Source organism: Coregonus clupeaformis, chromosome 21 (genome assembly GCF_020615455.1).
Source record: "Coregonus clupeaformis isolate EN_2021a chromosome 21, ASM2061545v1, whole genome shotgun sequence".
NCBI classification, from domain to species: domain Eukaryota; kingdom Metazoa; phylum Chordata; class Actinopteri; order Salmoniformes; family Salmonidae; genus Coregonus; species Coregonus clupeaformis.
Window position 1 is genome coordinate 48,138,207 of NC_059212.1, and position 21,109 is coordinate 48,159,315.

The 21,109-nt window shown below is 42.3% G+C and overlaps 1 protein-coding gene across 2 annotated transcripts in view; it reads left to right on the plus strand.

The window, feature by feature from the left end:
* The window catches only part of slc22a13a (solute carrier family 22 member 13a), a 39,507-nt gene extending 18,861 nt beyond the window's left edge, over nt 1-20,646 (plus strand). The window contains exons 8-10 of one of the 2 annotated variants that reach the window (XM_041842412.1): nt 5,741-5,849; nt 7,762-7,968; nt 20,460-20,646. In XM_041842412.1, coding sequence (XP_041698346.1) covers nt 5,741-5,849; nt 7,762-7,968; nt 20,460-20,547 — 404 coding nt within the window. In that variant the 3' untranslated portion in view covers nt 20,548-20,646. Of the gene's footprint in view, nt 1-5,740; nt 5,850-7,761; nt 7,969-8,185; nt 8,896-20,459 lie in introns of those variants that run through there. The other variant, XM_041842413.1, reaches the window with a different exon arrangement.
* Nucleotides 20,647-21,109: the final 463 nt, after the last annotated feature.

Here is a 21,109-nt window from a genome sequence, read left to right on the forward strand (position 1 = left end):
ACTCTACTTCAGACAACAGAAACATGTTGATGTACAGTACGTTAACTCTACTTCATGTTGATGAACAGTACGTTAACTCTACTTCATGTTGATGAACAGTACGTTAACTCTACTTCATGTTGATGAACAGTACGTTAACTCTACTTCATGTTGATGAACAGTACGTTAACTCTACTTCATGTTGATGAACAGTACGTTAACTCTACTTCATGTTGATGAACAGTACGTTAACTCTACTTCAGACAACAGAAACATGTTGATGTACAGTACGTTAACTCTACTTCATGTTGATGAACAGTACGTTAACTCTACTTCATGTTGATGAACAGTACGTTAACTCTACTTCATGTTGATGAACAGTACGTTAACTCTACTTCATGTTGATGAACAGTACGTTAACTCTACTTCAGACAACAGAAACATGTTGATGAACAGTACAGTTAACTCTACTTCAGACAACAGAAACATGTTGATGTACAGTACGTTAACTCTACTTCAGACAACAGAAACATGTTGATGTACAGTACGTTAACTCTACTTCAGACAACAGAAACATGTTGATGAACAGTACGTTAACGCTACTTCAGACAACAGAAACATGTTGATGAACAGTACGTTAACGCTACTTCAGACAACAGAAACATGTTGATGAACAGTACGTTAACTCTACTTCATGTTGATGAACAGTACGTTAACTCTACTTCATGTTGATGAACAGTACGTTAACTCTACTTCATGTTGATGAACAGTACGTTAACTCTACTTCAGACAACAGAAACATGTTGATGAACAGTACGTTAACTCTACTTCATGTTGATGAACAGTACGTTAACTCTACTTCATGTTGATGAACAGTACGTTAACTCTACTTCATGTTGATGAACAGTACGTTAACTCTACTTCATGTTGATGAACAGTACGTTAACTCTACTTCATGTTGATGAACAGTACGTTAACTCTACTTCAGACAACAGAAACATGTTGATGTATAGTACGTTAACTCTACTTCATGTTGATGAACAGTACGTTAACTCTACTTCATGTTGATGAACAGTACGTTAACTCTACTTCATGTTGATGAACAGTACGTTAACTCTACTTCATGTTGATGAACAGTACGTTAACTCTACTTCATGTTGATGAACAGTACGTTAACTCTACTTCATGTTGATGTACAGTACGTTAACTCTACTTCATGTTGATGAACAGTACGTTAACTCTACTTCAGACAACAGAAACATGTTGATGAACAGTACGTTAACTCTACTTCAGACAACAGAAACATGTTGATGAACAGTACGTTAACTCTACTTCATGTTGATGAACAGTACGTTAACTCTACTTCATGTTGATGAACAGTACGTTAACTCTACTTCATGTTGATGAACAGTACGTTAACTCTACTTCAGACAACAGAAACATGTTGATGAACAGTACGTTAACTCTACTTCATGTTGATGAACAGTACGTTAACTCTACTTCATGTTGATGAACAGTACGTTAACTCTACTTCATGTTGATGAACAGTACGTTAACTCTACTTCATGTTGATGAACAGTACGTTAACTCTACTTCATGTTGATGAACAGTACGTTAACTCTACTTCAGACAACAGAAACATGTTGATGTACAGTACGTTAACTCTACTTCATGTTGATGAACAGTACGTTAACTCTACTTCATGTTGATGAACAGTACGTTAACTCTACTTCATGTTGATGAACAGTACGTTAACTCTACTTCATGTTGATGAACAGTACGTTAACGCTACTTCATGTTGATGAACAGTACGTTAACTCTACTTCATGTTGATGAACAGTACGTTAACTCTACTTCATGTTGATGTACAGTACGTTAACTCTACTTCATGCTGATGAACAGTACGTTAACTCTACTTCATGTTGATGAACAGTACGTTAACTCTACTTCATGTTGATGAACAGTACGTTAACTCTACTTCATGTTGATGAACAGTACGTTAACTCTACTTCATGTTGATGTACAGTACGTTAACTCTACTTCATGTTGATGTACAGTACGTTAACTCTACTTCATGTTGATGAACAGTACGTTAACTCTACTTCATGTTGATGAACAGTACGTTAACTCTACTTCATGTTGATGAACAGTACGTTAACTCTACTTCATGTTGATGAACAGTACGTTAACTCTACTTCATGTTGATGAACAGTACGTTAACTCTACTTCATGTTGATGAACAGTACGTTAACTCTACTTCATGTTGATGAACAGTACGTTAACTCTACTTCATGTTGATGAACAGTACGTTAACTCTACTTCATGTTGATGAACAGTACGTTAACTCTACTTCATGTTGATGAACAGTACGTTAACTCTACTTCATGTTGATGAACAGTACGTTAACTCTACTTCATGTTGATGAACAGTACGTTAACTCTACTTCATGTTGATGAACAGTACGTTAACTCTACTTCATGTTGATGAACAGTACGTTAACTCTACTTCATGTTGATGAACAGTACGTTAACTCTACTTCAGACAACAGAAACATGTTGATGTACAGTACGTTAACTCTACTTCATGTTGATGAACAGTACGTTAACTCTACTTCATGTTGATGAACAGTACGTTAACTCTACTTCATGTTGATGAACAGTACGTTAACTCTATTTCATGTTGATGAACAGTACGTTAACTCTACTTCATGTTGATGAACAGTACGTTAACTCTACTTCATGTTGATGAACAGTACGTTAACTCTACTTCATGTTGATGAACAGTACGTTAACTCTACTTCATGTTGATGTACAGTACGTTAACTCTACTTCAGACAACAGAAACATGTTGATGTACAGTACGTTAACTCTACTTCATGTTGATGAACAGTACGTTAACTCTACTTCATGTTGATGAACAGTACGTTAACTCTACTTCATGTTGATGAACAGTACGTTAACTCTACTTCATGTTGATGAACAGTACGTTAACTCTACTTCATGTTGATGAACAGTACGTTAACTCTACTTCAGACAACAGAAACATGTTGATGTACAGTACGTTAACTCTACTTCATGTTGATGAACAGTACGTTAACTCTACTTCATGTTGATGAACAGTACGTTAACTCTACTTCATGTTGATGAACAGTACGTTAACTCTACTTCATGTTGATGAACAGTACGTTAACTCTACTTCATGTTGATGAACAGTACGTTAACTCTACTTCATGTTGATGAACAGTACGTTAACTCTACTTCATGTTGATGAACAGTACGTTAACTCTACTTCATGTTGATGAACAGTACGTTAACTCTACTTCAGACAAATGTTGATGAACAGTACGTTAACTCTACTTCATGTTGATGAACAGTACGTTAACTCTACTTCATGTTGATGAACAGTACGTTAACTCTACTTCATGTTGATGAACAGTACGTTAACTCTACTTCATGTTGATGAACAGTACGTTAACTCTACTTCATGTTGATGAACAGTACGTTAACTCTACTTCATGTTGATGAACAGTACGTTAACTCTACTTCATGTTGATGAACAGTACGTTAACTCTACTTCATGTTGATGAACAGTACGTTAACTCTACTTCATGTTGATGAACAGTACGTTAACTCTACTTCATGTTGATGAACAGTACGTTAACTCTACTTCATGTTGATGAACAGTACGTTAACTCTACTTCATGTTGATGAACAGTACGTTAACTCTACTTCATGTTGATGAACAGTACGTTAACTCTACTTCATGTTGATGAACAGTACGTTAACTCTACTTCATGTTGATGAACAGTACGTTAACTCTACTTCATGTTGATGAACAGTACGTTAACTCTACTTCATGTTGATGAACAGTACGTTAACTCTACTTCATGTTGATGAACAGTACGTTAACTCTACTTCATGTTGATGAACAGTACGTTAACTCTACTTCATGTTGATGAACAGTACGTTAACTCTACTTCATGTTGATGAACAGTACGTTAACTCTACTTCATGTTGATGAACAGTACGTTAACTCTACTTCATGTTGATGAACAGTACGTTAACTCTACTTCATGTTGATGAACAGTACGTTAACTCTACTTCATGTTGATGAACAGTACGTTAACTCTACTTCATGTTGATGAACAGTACGTTAACTCTACTTCATGTTGATGAACAGTACGTTAACTCTACTTCATGTTGATGAACAGTACGTTAACTCTACTTCATGCTGATGAACAGTACGTTAACTCTACTTCATGCTGATGAACAGTACGTTAACTCTACTTCATGTTGATGAACAGTACGTTAACTCTACTTCATGTTGATGTACAGTACGTTAACTCTACTTCATGTTGATGAACAGTACGTTAACTCTACTTCATGTTGATGAACAGTACGTTAACTCTACTTCATGTTGATGAACAGTACGTTAACTCTACTTCATGTTGATGAACAGTACGTTAACTCTACTTCATGTTGATGAACAGTACGTTAACTCTACTTCATGTTGATGAACAGTACGTTAACTCTACTTCATGTTGATGAACAGTACGTTAACTCTACTTCATGTTGATGAACAGTACGTTAACTCTACTTCATGTTGATGAACAGTACGTTAACTCTACTTCATGTTGATGAACAGTACGTTAACTCTACTTCATGTTGATGAACAGTACGTTAACTCTACTTCATGTTGATGAACAGTACGTTAACTCTACTTCATGTTGATGAACAGTACGTTAACTCTACTTCATGTTGATGAACAGTACGTTAACTCTACTTCATGTTGATGAACAGTACGTTAACTCTACTTCATGTTGATGAACAGTACGTTAACTCTACTTCATGTTGATGAACAGTACGTTAACTCTACTTCATGTTGATGAACAGTACGTTAACTCTACTTCATGTTGATGAACAGTACGTTAACTCTACTTCATGTTGATGAACAGTACGTTAACTCTACTTCATGTTGATGAACAGTACGTTAACTCTACTTCATGCTGATGAACAGTACGTTAACTCTACTTCATGCTAAAGAACAGTACGTTAACTCTACTTCATGCTGATGAACAGTACGTTAACTCTACTTCATGTTGATGAACAGTACGTTAACTCTACTTCATGTTGATGTACAGTACGTTAACTCTACTTCATGTTGATGAACAGTACGTTAACTCTACTTCATGTTGATGAACAGTACGTTAACTCTACTTCATGTTGATGAACAGTACGTTAACTCTACTTCATGTTGATGAACAGTACGTTAACTCTACTTCATGTTGATGAACAGTACGTTAACTCTACTTCATGTTGATGAACAGTACGTTAACTCTACTTCATGTTGATGAACAGTACGTTAACTCTACTTCATGTTGATGAACAGTACGTTAACTCTACTTCATGTTGATGTACAGTACGTTAACTCTACTTCATGTTGATGAACAGTACGTTAACTCTACTTCATGTTGATGAACAGTACGTTAACTCTACTTCATGTTGATGAACAGTACGTTAACTCTACTTCATGTTGATGAACAGTACGTTAACTCTACTTCATGTTGATGAACAGTACGTTAACTCTACTTCAGACAACAGAAACATGTTGATGAACAGTACGTTAACTCTACTTCATGTTGATGAACAGTACGTTAACTCTACTTCATGTTGATGAACAGTACGTTAACTCTACTTCATGCTGATGAACAGTACGTTAACTCTACTTCATGCTGATGAACAGTACGTTAACTCTACTTCAGACAACGCCGTTGCTATCACTGCTCTTGCAGCTGCTGGGAGGTTTTTCATGAACAACGCTGGATCCATATGCAACGTCTATGTTCAGGAGCTGTTTCCCACCTCTGTTAGGTAAGACCTGTTATTTCTGTATACGTGCATAGAGACCTCTTCACTTTTCGCACATTTTGTTGTACGTTACAGCCTTATTCTAAAATCGATTAAATTATTTTTTTTCCCCTCATCAATCTACACACAATACCCCATAATGACAAAGCGAAAAAAGGTTTTTAGATTTTTTTTGCATATTTATTTAAAAAAATTAAAAACAGAAATAACTTATACACATGTATTCAGACCATTTGCTATGAGACTCGAAATGTAGCTCTGGTGCATCCTGTTTCCATTGATCATCCTTGAGATGCTTCTATAACTTGATTGGAGTCCACCTGTGGTAAATTCAATTGATTGGACATGATTTGGAAAGGCACACACCTGTCTATATAAGGTCCCACAGTTGACAGTGCATGTCAGAGCAAAAACCAAGTCATGAGGTCGAAGGAATTGTCTGTAAATATCAGAGACAGGATTGTGTTGAGGTACAGATCTGGGGAAGGGTACCAAAAAATGTCTGCAGCATTGAAGGTCCCCATGAACACAGTGGCCTCCATCATTCTTAAATGGAAGAAGTTTGGAACCACCAAGACTCTTCCTAGAGCTGGCAGCCCGGCCAAACTGAGCAATCGGCGGAGAAGGGCCTAGGTCAGGGAGGTGACCAAGAAACCAATGGTCACTCTGACAGAGCTCCAGAGTTCCTCTGTGGAGATGGCAGAACCTTCCAGAAGGACAACCATCTCTGCAGCACTCCACCAATCAGGTCTTTACAGTAGAGTGGCCAGACGGAAGCCACTCCTCAGTAAAAGGCACATGACAGCCCGTTTGGAGTTTTCCAAAAGGCACCTAAAGTACTCTCAGACCATGAGAAACAAGATTCTAAGTTCTGTTGAAATCAAGATTGACCTCTTTGGCCTGGATGCCAAGCGTCACGTCTGGAGGAAACCAGGCACCGCTCATCACCTGGCCAACACCATCCCTACGGTGAAACATGGTGGTGGCAGCGTCATGCTGTGGGGATGTTTTTCAGCAGCAGGGACTGGGAGACTAGTCAGGATCGAGGGAAAGAACGGAGCAAAGTACAGAGATCCTTGATGAAAACCTGCTCCGAAGCGTTCGGGAAGTCAAATTGGGACAACGATTCACCTTCCAACAGGATAACGACCCTAAGCACACAGCCAAGACAACGCAGGAGTGGCTTCAGGACAAGTCTCTGAATGTCCTTGAGTGGCCCAGCCAGAGCCCGGACTTGAACCCGATCGAACATCTCTGGAGAGACCTGAAAATAGCTGTGCAGCGACGCTCCCCATCCAACCTGACAGAACTTGAGAGGATCTGCAGAGAAGAATGGGAGAAACTCCCCAAATACAGGTGTGCCAAGCTTGTAGCATCATACCCAAGAAGACTCTAGGCTGTAATCGCTGCCAAAAGGTGCTTCAACAAAGTACTGAGTAAAGGGTCTGAATACTTATGTAAATGTGATATTTCTTATTTTTTCTTATTTTTTGTGCAAAAATGTATAAGAAACCTGTTTTTGCTTTGTCATTATGGGGTATTTTGTGTAGATTGATGAGGAGAAAAAACGATTCAATCAATTTTAGAATAAGGCTGAACGTAACAAAATGTGGGAAAAGAATAGATCTCTAAATACTTTCAGAGTTTTGAAGTCTTCACTATTATTCTACAATGTAGAAAATAGTAAAAATAAAGAAAAAAAAGTTTGACCGGTAGTGTGTATATATATATATATATATATATATATATATATATATATATATATATATATATATATATATATATATATATATATATATGTGTGTGTGTGTATGTGTGTATAAATATATACATGTACATATGAGGCCCATAGCTATAATTAATGCTAGATTGTTTAATAACCCTTAATGTATCATTCATTTGCTCCTTCATTCAGACAAACGGCCACAGGCTTAGGTTCAATAGCAATCAGAATTGCTGGAATGCTGTCTCCAATGCTCAACATATTGGCCACGTACCATTGGTCTATCCCCACCATCGTGTTCAGCAGCCTGTCATTGGCTGGTGGGGCTCTGGTCGTCCTTCTTCCTGAGACCAGGAGGACAGAACTACCTGACTCTACAGATGAGGCCGAGGGGAAGAGGTAGGTGCACCAGAGAATGTGTGAGGAAAGATGCACATACATAAGACTTGGCAGATCGTTTTGCATTTGTAGGAATGCTGTGGAACTATAAGAGGGTATTCGTTCATATATGAGGCAGATGGAGTAACACAATAAGGTACAAAGGAGTTGTTTAAGGGTGTATAACTTGTTGTCGTCTTTTGAAGCTTGGTTTCATTGATATCTACTTTTCCTGTAGAAATGTGACTACAACCACGAAGAAAAAAGTGGATGTTTGCGACTGTGAAAAATCGACTAAACTATAAAGTGATTTTTATGTAAGTCTTTTTCTGGGTACATTTCTTTTCAAGGCTTAGTTAGTAAGACAGTTGGCTGGTGCAGGTGCTTGTAACACCAAGGCTGTGAATTAAATTCCTGGATGGGCCACATACCTGCTGTTTTTAACTTTGGCTTATAGAATCTATAGAATTAATCTACTATATTTGTAACTCTTATTAACCGCTAAGTTGATCAAAAACGTATGATAAAAGTGTCAACTAAATGAAGATATTATTATTATATTTGAATTTAAATACATTTGCAGTGTATCAAGGAATCGAATAATATATACACCGTTACTCACGTTTGTATAAAAAACGGTGACTGCCTCCCATGTTACCCAATGAATCTGTAAATGTTGTTATGAAACCACCTAGCTAGCCTACTGCTACCTCTCCACTCCCAGTGTCCAGGGGTCCTGTAGGCCTGGCTAAATCATCTGTATCCTGATTGAATGTGTGCATTTATGTGAAAAATAAGAGTTTGCAGATCAGTTGTTGAATAGTGAAGAAGAGAAGACAGCAAACTCTGGATCCAGAGCCAGCTCCTGCTTGACTGCTTGGTCGGCCATCCCAAGTAGTTTAGTTATGTTGACAATGGTTGGTGACAAAAATAAACATACAGTACCAGTCAAAAGTTTTAGAACACCTACTCATTCAAGGTTTTTTTTTTTTTTTTATATTTTCTACATTGTAGAATAATAGTGAAGACATCAAAACTATGAAATAACACATATGGAATCATGTAGTAACCAAAAAAGTGTAAAAAAAAAAAAGTGTTAAGAAAGTGTTAAACAAATGCACAAAGTAGATGTCCTAACCGACTTGCCAAAACTATAGTTTGTTAGCAAGAAATTTGTGGAGTGGTTGAAAAACAAGTTTTAATGACTCTAACCTAAGTGTATTTTAACACCCCCGACTTCAACTGTGTGTATATATATATATATATAGTACCAGTCAAACGTTTGTACACACCTACTCATTCAAGGGTTTTTCTTTATTTTTACTATTTTTTACATTGTAAAATAATAGTGAAGACATCAAAACTATGAAATAACACTTATGGAATCATGTAGTAACCAAAAAAGTCTTTAAAAAGTCTGACAATATTTGAGATTCTTCAAATAGCCACCCTTTGCCTTGATGACAGCTTTGCACACTCTTGGCATTCTCTCAACCAGCTTCACCTGGAATGCTTTTCCAACAGTCTTGAAGGAGTTCCCACATATGCTGAGCACTTTTTGCCTGCTTTTCCTTCACTCTGCCGTCCAACTCATCCCAAACCATCTCAATTTGGTTGAGGTCGGGGGATTGTGGACGCCAGGTCATCTGATGCAGCACTCCATCACTCTCCTTCTTGGTAAAATAGCCCTTACACAGCCTGGAGGTGTGTTGGGTCATTGTCCTGTTTAAAACAAATGATAGTCCCACTAAGCCCAAACCAGATGGGATCGTGTATCGCTGCAAAATGCTGTGGTAGCCATGCTGGTTAAGTGTGCCTTGAATTCTAAATAAATCACAGACATTGTCACCTGCATAGAACCCCCACACCTTAACACTTCCTCCTCCATGCTTTACGGTGGGAAATACACACTGCGTCTCACAAAGACACGGCGGTTGGAACCAAAAATCTCCAATTTGGACTCCAGACCAAAGGACACATTTCCACCGGTCTAATGTCCATTGCTCGTATTTCTTGGCCCAAGCAAGTCTCTTCTTCTTATTGGTGTCCTTTAGTAGTGGTTTCTTTGCAGCAATTCGACAATGAAGGCCTGATTCACACAGTCTCCTCTGAACAGTTGATGTTGATGTATCTGTTACTTGAACTCTGTGAAGCATTTATTTGGGCTGCAATTTCTGAGGCTGGCAACGCTAATGAACTTATCCTCTGCAGCAGAGGTAATTCTGGGTTTTCCATTCCTGTGGCGGTCCTCATGAGAGCCAGTTTCATCATAGAGCTTGATGGTTTTTGCGACTGCACTTGAAAAAAATATATTGATGGACTGTCGTTTCTCTTTGCTTATTTGAGCTGTTCTTGCCATAATATGAACTTGGTCTTTTACCAAATAGGGCAATCTTCTGTATACACCCCATACCTTGTCACAACACAACTGATTTGCTTAAACACATTAAGAAGGAAAGAAATTCCACAAATTAACTTTTAAGAAGGCACACCTGTTAATTGAAATGCATTCCAGGTGACTACCTCATGAAGCTGGTTGAGAGAATGCCAAGAGTGTGCAAAGCTGTCATCAAGGCAAAGGGTGGCTACTTTGAAGAATCTCAAATATAAAATAGGTTTTGATTTGTTTAACACTTTTTGGTTACTACGTGATTCCATATGTGTTATTTCATAGTTTTGATTTCTTCACTATTATTCTACAATGTAGAAAATCAACTTCTCATCAAGTGTTGATATTTCAATCAGGTGTGTAGTGCCAAGTCAAAAACCAAAATGTGTGCCCCTTTTGGTCCCCATGACCAGGATTGAGAAACACTACACTAATCTATTATATAACAATATTGTTTCAGATAACTTTTTTATTTGCTACATGTCACATGAAATTGCCATACTGTCTACTTGTTTGGTTGCCAAGATTGTTTACAATAAATCGTTTTTTTTTTTTTACAAACATGTAACTTTGTCATCTCAATTCTTACATTCAGCAGCTACCCAGATCATTAACTTAAAATTAAAACAAAAAATTATTATATTCAGAAGTCGAACCCTAAGTAAGTCGTCCTTGCTGTTCCACAATATTTTGTTGTTGTTTTGTTGACAGAATAAAGCCCAAAGGGCGTTCCTATTTTACAATAAGCTAATTAGATAAGGCACACCTGTTAATTGATATGCATTCCAGGTGACTACCTGTAATTGTCTCTGGCCCCCTCCCAGTTAGGGTGAGTTATGAGCTCTACAGCAGAATCTCACAACTCAATCGCTGGTTGAAAACTGTTTTCTGCCCCTCCCAAAATATAGAATTTGTAGATAATTGGCCCTCTTTCTGGGACTCACCCACAAACACTCCCGCTGAGGAGTGACGGACTCTATCCTAGCTGGAGGGGTGCCGTCATCTTATCTACCAACATAGACAGGACGTCGGAGTACAGAAATCAGTTAACGACCTAACTGAGGATCTAAATTTTACCTTGCGTAATACCCTAGATGCAGTCGCACCCCTAAAACCAAAAAACATTTGTCACAAGAAACTAGCTCCCTGGTATACAGAAAATACCCTGAAGCAAGCCTCCAGAAAATTGGAACGGAAATGGCGCTCCACAAAACTGGAAGTCTTCCTACTAGCTTGGAAAGAAAGTACAGAGCAATATCGAAGAGCCCTCACTGCTGCTCGATCATCCTATTTTTCCAACCTAATTGAGGAGAATAAAAACAATCCAAAATGTATATTTGATGCTGTCACAAAGCTAACTAAAAAGCAGCGTTCTCCAAGAGAGGATGCCTTTCACTACAGCAGTGATGAATTCATGAACTTCTTCGACGAAAAGATCATGATCATTGGAAAGCAAATTGCGGACTCCTCTTTGAATCTGCGTATTTCTCCAAAGCTCAGCTGTCCTGAGTCTGCACAAAACTGCCAGGACCTAGGATCAATGGAGACACTCACATTTTTTAATCCTATATCTCTTGACACATTCATGAAAATAGTTATGGCCTCTAAACCTTCAAGCTGCATACTAGACCCTATTCCAACTAAACTACTGAAAGAGCTACTTCCTGTGCTTGGCCCTCCTATGTTGAACATAATAAATGGCTCCCTATCCACTGGATGTGAACCAAACTCATTAAAAGTGGCAGTAATAAAGCCTCTCTTGAAAAAGCCAAACCTTGACCCAGAAAATGTTTTTAAAAACTATTGGCCTATATCGAATCTCCCATTCCTCTCAAACATTTTAGAAAAAGCTGTTGTGCAGCAACTCACTGCCTTCCTGAAGACAAAAAATATATAGGAAATGCTTCAGTCTGGTTTTAGACCCCATCATAGTACTGAGACCGCACTCGTGATGGTGGTAAATTACCTTTTAATGGCGTCAGACCAAGGCTCTGCATCTGTCCTCGTGCTCCTAGGCCTTAGTGCTGCTTTTGACGCCATCGATCACCACATTATTTTGGAGAGATTGGAAACCTTTAATTGGTCGACACGGACAAGTTCTTGTCTGGTGTAGATCTTATCTGTTGGAAAGATATCAGTTCGTCTCTGTGGATGGTTCGTCCTCTGACAAATCAATTGTAAGTTTCGGTGTTCCTCAAGGTTCCGTTTTAGGACCACTATTGTTTTCACTATATATTTTACCTCTTGGTGATGTCATTCGGAAACACAATGTTAACTTTCATTGCTATGCGGACGACACACAGCTCTACATTTCGATGAAACTGTCACGCCCTGGCTCTGGGGACTCTAATATGTTGAGCCAGGGTGTGTAAAGTCTATGTGTTTTGTTCTAGGTTTCACTTTCTAGTATTGTTGTTCTATGTTGGCCAGTGTGGTTCTCAATCAGAGGCAACGTGATTCAGCTGTTGCTTGTTGTCTCTGATTGAGAACCATACTTTAGCAGCCTGTTTCCCCACAGAGTTTGTGGGATCTTGTTTCTAGTCTGTTGTGTTAGACCGTGAACTGTCACGTTTTAGTTTTGTTGGTTTTGATCGTGTCTCTAATAAAGAGTATGTTTGCCTGCAACGCTGCGCCTTGGTCCTCATCTCTGTACGACGATCGTGACAGAAGATCCCACCAAGACTGGACCAAGCAGCAAGTCCAGGAGCCAGCGCCTGAGAGATCTCTAGCGGATCTCCTTCGCCTCCTCGACTGGGTCAAGCCATGTGAGGAAGAGAGGGGCTTGACGTGGAGGCAGAAGGGCGAAAGGCTGGCGAGAAGCATGGAGACCTGGTCCACGGGTAGGAGTGAAGCCCATAAATTTTTTTAGGGGGGCTAACGCCGTGGACGACGGGGCAGCAGGAGGCCGCCAGGTTACGGGAGTCACTGGTCACCAGGGGGAAGGAGGATGTAGAGGCACGGCGAGAGGTACTGGCGTGTGTTGCCAGTCCGGTCCGGCCTGTTCCTGATCCCCACGTAGGGCCAGTGGTGTGTGTTCCCAGTACGGTCCGGCCTGTTCCTGCCACTCGCACCAAGTCTACGGTGCGCGTCGCCAGTTCGGCCCGGCCTGTACCTGCTCCCCGCACCAAGTCTGTGGTGCGCGTCGCCAGCCCAGTCCGGCCCATTCCTGCTCCCCGCACCAAGTCAGTGGTGCGTTTCGTCAGCCCTGTCCGGCCCATTCCTGCTCCCCGCACCAAGTCAGTGGTGCGTTTCGTCAGCCCTGTCCGGCCCATTCCTGCTCCCCGCACCAAGTCAGTGGTGCGTTTCGTCAGCCCTGTCCGGCCCGTTCCTGCTCCCCGCACCAAGTCAGTGGTGCGCGTCGTCAGCCCGGTCCGGCCCATTCCTGCTCCCCGCACCAAGTCAGTGGTGCGTTTCGTCAGCCCTGTCCGGCCCATTCCTGCTCCCCGCACCAAGTCAGTGGTGCGTTTCGTCAGCCCTGTCCGGCCCGTTCCTGCTCCCCGCAACAAGTCAGTGGTGCGCGTCGTCAGCCCGGTCCGGCCCATTCCTGCTCCCCGCACCAAGTCAGTGGTGCGTTTCGTCAGCCCAGCTCGGCCCGTTCCTGCTCCCGCACCAAGTCAGTGGTGCGCTCGTCAGCCCGGCACGGCTCGTTCCTGCTCCCCGCACCAAGTCAGTGGTGCGCCCGTCAGCCCGGTCCGGCCCGCTCCTGCTCCCCGCACCAAGTCAGTGGTGCGTTTCGTCAGCCCGGCTCGGCCCGCTCCTGCTCCCCACACCAAGCCAGTGGTGTGCGTCGTCAGACCGGCACGGCCCGTGCCTGTTCCACCGGTGGCTGGTCCGGCACCGGTCAGATGCTTCACGCCGGAGCTAGAGCAATCCGCTCCACCAGTGTGCAGTCCAGCTCCGGCCAGCGGGGCCAGACCGGACCAGGGGTACTTTGGGGGGTTGGAGAGGGAGCGGGGATCAGGCCCGGAGCCGGATCCGCCGCCTAAGCGGAGTGCCCACCCGGTCCCTCCCCTGTGGTATTTGGTGGGCATGGTCGGAGTCCGCGCCTTTAGGGGGGGGTACTGTCACGCCCTGGCTCTGGGGACTCTTATATGTTGAGCCAGGGTGTGTAAAGTCTATGTGTTTTGTTCTAGGTTTCACTTTCTAGTATTGTTGTTCTATGTTGGCCAGTGTGGTTCTCAATCAGAGGCAACGTGATTCAGCTGTTGCTTGTTGTCTCTGATTGAGAACCATACTTTAGCAGCCTGTTTCCCCACAGAGTTTGTGGGATCTTGTTTCTAGTCTGTTGTGTTAGACCGTGAACTGTCACGTTTTCGTTTTGTTGGTTTTGATCGTGTCTCTAATAAAGAGTATGTTTGCCTGCAACGCTGCGCCTTGGTCCTCATCTCTGTACGACGATCGTGACAGAAACATGGTGAAGCCCCAAAATTGCCTACCCTGGAAGCCTGTGTTTCAGACATAAGGAAGTGGATGGCGGCACATTTTTTACTTTTAAACTCGGACTAAGCAAAGATGCTAGTTCTAGGTCCCAAGAAACAAAGAGATCTTCTGTTTGATCTGACAATTAATCTTGATGGTTGTACAGTCCTCTCAAAAAAAACTGTGAAGGACCTCGACGTTACTCTGGACCCTGATCTCTCTTTTGATGAACATATCAATAATATTTCAAGGACTGCTTTTTTCCGTCTTCGTAACATTGCAAAAATCAGAAAAGTTTTTTTCCAAAAATGATGCAGAAAAGCTAATCCATGCTTTTGTCACTTCTAAATTAGACTACTGCAATGCTCTACTCTCCGGCTACCCGGATAAAGCACTAAATAAACTTCAGTTAGTGCTAAACACGGCTGCTAGAATCTTGACTAGAACTAAAAAATTTGATCATATTACTCCCGTGCTAGCCTCTCTACACTGGCTTCCTGTTAAGGCTAGGGCTGATTTCAAGGTTTTACTGCTAACCTACAAAGCATTACATGGGCTTGCTCCTACCTATCTCTCCGATTTGGTCCTGCTGTACAGACCTACATGTACGCTACGGTCACAAGACGCAGGCCTCCTTATTGTCCCTAGAATTTCTAAGCAAACAGCTGGAGGCAGGGCTTTCTCCTATAGAGCTCCATTTTTATGGAATGGTCTGCCTATCCATGTGAGAGACGTAGACTCGGTCTCGACCTTTAAGTCTTTACTGAAGACTCATCTCTTCAGTAGGTCCTATGATTGAGTGTAGTCTGGCCCAGGGGTGGTAAGGTGAACGGCAAGGCACTGGAGCGACAAACCGCCCTTGCTGTCTCTGCCTGGCCGGTTCCTGTCTCTCCACTGGGATTCTCTGACCCTATTACGGGGGCTGAGTCACTGGCTTACTGGTGCTTTCCATGCTGTCCCTAGGAGGGGTGCATCACTTGAGTGGGTTGAGTCACTGACGTGATCTTCCTGTCCGGTTTGTCGCCCCCTCGGGCTCGTGCAGTGGAGGAGATTTTCGTGGGCTATACTCAGCCTTGTCTCAGGGTAGTAGGTTGGTGGTCTGTTGATATCCCTCTGGTGGTGTGGGGGCTGTGCTTTGGCAAAGTGGGTGGAGTTATATCCTGCCTGGTTGGCCCAGTCTGGGGGTATCGTTGGACGGGGCCACAGTGTCTCCCTACCCCCCCCCTGTCTCAGCCTCCAGTATCTATGCTGCAATAGTCTATGTGCCGGGGGGCTAGGGTCAGTCTGTTATATCTGGTGTTATTATCCTGTCTTATCCGGTGCCCTGTGTGAATTTAAGTATGCTCCCTCAAATTGTCTCTCTCTCCCTCTCTCCCTCCCCTCCCGGAGGACCTGAACCCTAGGACCATGCCTCAGGACTACCTGGCCTGATGACTCCTTGCTGTCCCCAGTCCACCTGGTCGTGCTGCTGCTCCAGTTTCCACTCTTCTGCCTGCGGCTATGAAACCCTGACCTGTTCACCGGATGTGCTACCTTGTCCCAGACCTGCTGTTTTCTACAACCACTGTGATTATTATTTGACCCTGCTGGTCATCTATGAATGTTTGAACATCTTGGAGAAAAATCTGGCCTTAATGGCCGTGTATTGTTATAATCTCCACCCGTCACAGCCAGAAGGGGACTGGCCACCCCTCAGAGCCTGGTTCCTCTCTAGGTTTCTTCCTAGGGTTTCTGCCTTTCTAGGGAGTTTTTCCTAGCCACCGTGCTTTTACATCTGCATTGCTTGCTGTTTGGGGTTTTAGGCTGGGTTTCTGTATAGCACTTTGGGAAATCTGCTGATGTAAAAAGGTCTTTATAAATAAAATGTGAGTGATTGATTGATTGATTAAATGTAAGTGACGTTAAGTCCCAGCTTATTCATCTACAGTTCCGAGACGGCACCTGCCAAGTGATAAGTGAGGTTTATAGTATCTGTAAAGAATCATCAGTCGTCCGTTGACCGGTAACATCTCATTACTCAGCAGTACTGTAGAAAACCCCATCACAGTCACGCTCTCTGGCCCTGGGACACACTCACAAAACACTCTGTTACTTCTAACTCCTCCCCCGCTGGAGCCTAGGACACAGGGGGGGGGGGTTGGAAACTGGCTTCCCTTACCTCAGGCCCTAGCCATACCCATTGGTTTCTTGTTGCCAGGGGCCCTTACCACACATGGAGTCAGCCAATCGCAGGTGTGTCATCTAGGGTCTCTGATCCTCCTCCCAGTCTTCAGCAAGCAGTGGCAGAGTGAGGAGCTCTCTCAGAAACCTGGTGTTCTCGGGGTGATGAGAGGTTTGGGTTTGCGCCAGACATAGCGTTTTCCTTGATGGCCAAAAAGCTCAATTTTAGTCTCATCTGACCAGAGTACCTCCTTCTATATGTTTGGGGAGTCTCCCACATGCCTTTTGGCGAACACCAAATGTGTTTGCTTATTATTTTCTTTAAGCAATGGCTTTTTTTCTGGCCACTCTTCCGTAAAGCCCAGCTCTGTGGAGTGTACGGCTTAAAGTGGTCCTATGGACAGATTCTCCAAACTCCGCTGTGGAGCTTTGCAGCTCCTTCAGGGTTATCTTTGGTCTCTTTGTTGCCTCTCTGATTAATGCCCTCCTTGCCTTGTACGTGAGTTTTGGTGGGCGGCCATCTCTTGGCAGGTTTGTTGTGGTGCCATATTCTTTCCATTTTTTAGTAATGGATTTAATGGTGCTCCATGGGATGTTTTTTACAACCCAACCCTGATCTGTACTTCTCCACAACTTTGTCCCTGACCTGTTTGGAGAGCTCCTTGGTCTCCATGGTGCCGCTTGCTTGGTGGTGCCCCTTGCTTAGTGGTGTTGCAGACTCTGGGGCCTTTCAGAACAGGTGTGTATATATACTGAGATCATGTGACAGATCATGTGACACTTAGATTGCACACAGGTGGACTTTATTTAACTAATTATGTGACTTCTGAAGGTAATTGGTTGCACCAGTTCTTATTTAGGGGCTTCATAGCAAAGGGGGTGAATACATATGCACGCACCACTTTTCCGTTATTTATTTTTTAGAATTGTTTGAAAAAAGTTATTTTCTTAATTTCACTTCACCAATTTGGTCTATTTTGTGTATGTCCATTATATGAAATCCAAATAAAAATCTATTTAAATTACAGGTTGTAATGCAACAAAATAGGAAAAACGCCAAGGGGGATGAATACTTTTGCAAGGCACTGAGTGTGTTATTTCATAGTTTTCATGTCTTCACTATGATTCTACAATGTAGAAAAATTGTAAAATAAAGACGGCCGACCACTGCGCCTCCCGAGTGGTCTAAGGCACTGCATCACAGTGCTAGCTGTGCCACTAGAGATCCTGGTTCGAATCCAGGCTCTGTCGTAGCCGACCGGGAGACCCCATGGGGCGGCGCACAATTGGTCCAGCGTCGTCCAGGGGAGGGAATGGCCGGCAGGGATGTAGCTCAGTTGGTAGAGCATGGTGTTTGCAACGCCAGGGTTGTGGGTTCAATTCCCACGGGGGGTATGAAAACTAAAAAATAATGTATGCACTCATAAGGATAAGAGCGTCTGCTAAATGACTAAAATGTTAAAAAAAATGTTAAATCCTGTAATGAGTAGGTGTGTCCAAACTTTTGCCCGGTACTGTTTATTCTGTTGTTACCTCTCATTCATAGGTGTCCATCTCATTGAACCTGCACTACCACTACTCCCGTTGTCGGAGAGTCATAGAATGCATTCAGCATCATGGCTGCAAGGATGAGGATTCTTGGTCGTCCAATCCGAGTGTACCCCTGAAGGCTAGGGGCATATGTGGCCTTCCACAACTACAGTTGAAGTCGGAAGTTTACATACACTTAGGTTGGAGTCATTGAAACTTGTTTTTCAACCACTCCACAAATTTCTTGTCAACAAACTATAGTTTTGGCAAGTCGGTTAGGACATCTACTTTGTGCATGACACAAGTCATTTTTCCAACAATAGTTTATAGACTGATTTTTTCACATATAATTCACTGTATCACAATTCCAGTGGGTGAGAAGTTTAAATGCACTAAGTTGACTGTGCCTTTAAACAGCTTGGAACATTCCAGAAAATTATGTCATGGCTTTAGAAGCTTCTGATAGGCTAATTGACATCATTTGAGTCAATTGGAGGTGTACCTGTGGATGTATTTCAAGGCCTACCTTCAAACTCAGTGCCTCTTCGCTTGACATCATGGGAAAATCTAAAGAAATCAGCCAAGACCTCAGAAAAACAATTATAGACCTCCACAAGTCTGGTTCATCCTTGGGAGCAATTTCCAAATGCCTGAAGGTACCACGTTCATCTGTACAAACAATAGTACGCAAGTATAAACACCATGGGACCACGCAGCCGTCATACCGCTCTCCTACAGATGAACGTACTTTGGTGCGAAAAGTGCAAATCAATCCCAGAACAACAGCAAAGGACCTTGTGAAGATGCTGGAGGAAACAGGTACAAAAGTATCTAAATCCACAGTAAAACGAGTCCTATATCGACATAACCTGAAAGGCCACTCAGCAAGGAAGAAGCCACTGCTCCAAAACCGCCATATAAAAAAGCCAGACTACGGTTTACAACTGCACATGGGGACAAAGATCGTACTTTTTGGAGAAATGTTCTCTGGTCTGATGAAACAAAAATAGAACTGTTTGGCCATAATGACCATTGTTATGTTTGGAGGAAAAAGGGGTTGCTTGCAAGCCGAAGAACACCATCCCAATCGTGAAGCATGGGGGGTGGCAGCATCATGCTGTGGGGATGCTTTGCTGCAGGAGGGACTGGTGCACTTCACAAAATAGATGGCATCATGAGGAAGGAAAATTATGTGGATATATTGAAGCAACAACATCTCAAGACATCAGTCAGGAAGTTAAAGCTTGGTCGCAAATGGGTCTTCCAAATGGACAGTGACCCTAAGCATACCTCCAAAGTTGTGGCAAAATGGCTTAAGGACAACAAAGTCTCAAGGTATTGGAGTGGCCATTACAAAGCCCTGACCTCAATCCTATAGAAAATGTGTGGGCAGAACTGAAAAAGCGTGTGCGAGCATGGAGGCCTACAAACCTGACTCAGTTACACCAGCTCTGTCAGGAGGAATGGGCCAAAAATCACCCAACTTATTGTGGGAAGCTTGTGGAAGGCTACCCGAAACGTTTGACCCAAGTTAAACAATTTAAGGCAATACACTCAATTAGTATTTGGTTGTATGTAAACTTCTGACCCACTGGGAATGTGATGAAAGAAATAAAAGCTGAAATAAATAATTCTCTCTACTATTATTCTGACATTTCACATTCTTAAAATAAAGAGGTGATCCTAACTGACCTAAAACAGGGAATTTTTACTAGGATTAAATGTCAGGAATTGTGAAAAACTGAGTTTAAATGTATTTGGCTAAGGTGTATGTAAACTTCCGACTTCAACTGTACCTGTCCTCCACAGATTAAGCTCATGAGCCAAACACAAGATACGTGCCTCCCGCTTTTGCTGACATGCCTCTCCTTTCTGGCAACTACCAACCTGGAGAGTGGAGGAGTGTTGTGGCAGGGTACAACAATCTCCAAGAGCCAAACTCTCTTGTGCAAGGGTGACATAGCTTGCAAGTTAATGAAGTTAAAGGACTTCTTCCTCTCGTGTGCCATTGCAGGAAGTCATGGTTAGGAGAGGACAACTCAACCCAAGACCATCCGATCATGAATAGGCCTTTGTTTGGACTACTCACACACAACCCTTGATGGGCGGACAGACTCAGTTCTTTGTGTGCACTGTGAACCAAAGTACTTTGTACTAATATGTAGCTTTAATCTTGTTAATAAAATGAAACCTGATTCTGACATCTCAGTGTGTAGTAATTTAGATTAGATTGAACTACACCACCAGTAAAAAGCCTGTAAAGTCTGTGGAACACAGCTCTTCTGTACGTTGTCAGCACTTGATGTTCAAATATAATGCATTCAAACACCTTGTATTGACACGAAGCAATGCCAACAGCTTTTTCATGTTCAAATAGAATGCATTGAAACACCTTGTATTGACATGAAGAAATGCCAACAGCTTTTTCATGTTCAAATAGAATGCATTGAAACACCTTGTATTGACATGAAGAAATGCCAACAGCTTTTTCATGTTCAAATAGAATGCATTGAAACACCTTGTATTGACATGAAGAAATGGGGGGGGGTTAGGAGTGTCTGGAGAGCAGTGTGCATGGTGAGGAGAGGAGGGGGGACATTAGGAGTGTCTGGGAGAGCAGTGTGCATGGTGAGGAGAGGAGGAGAGGAGGGGGGACATTAGGAG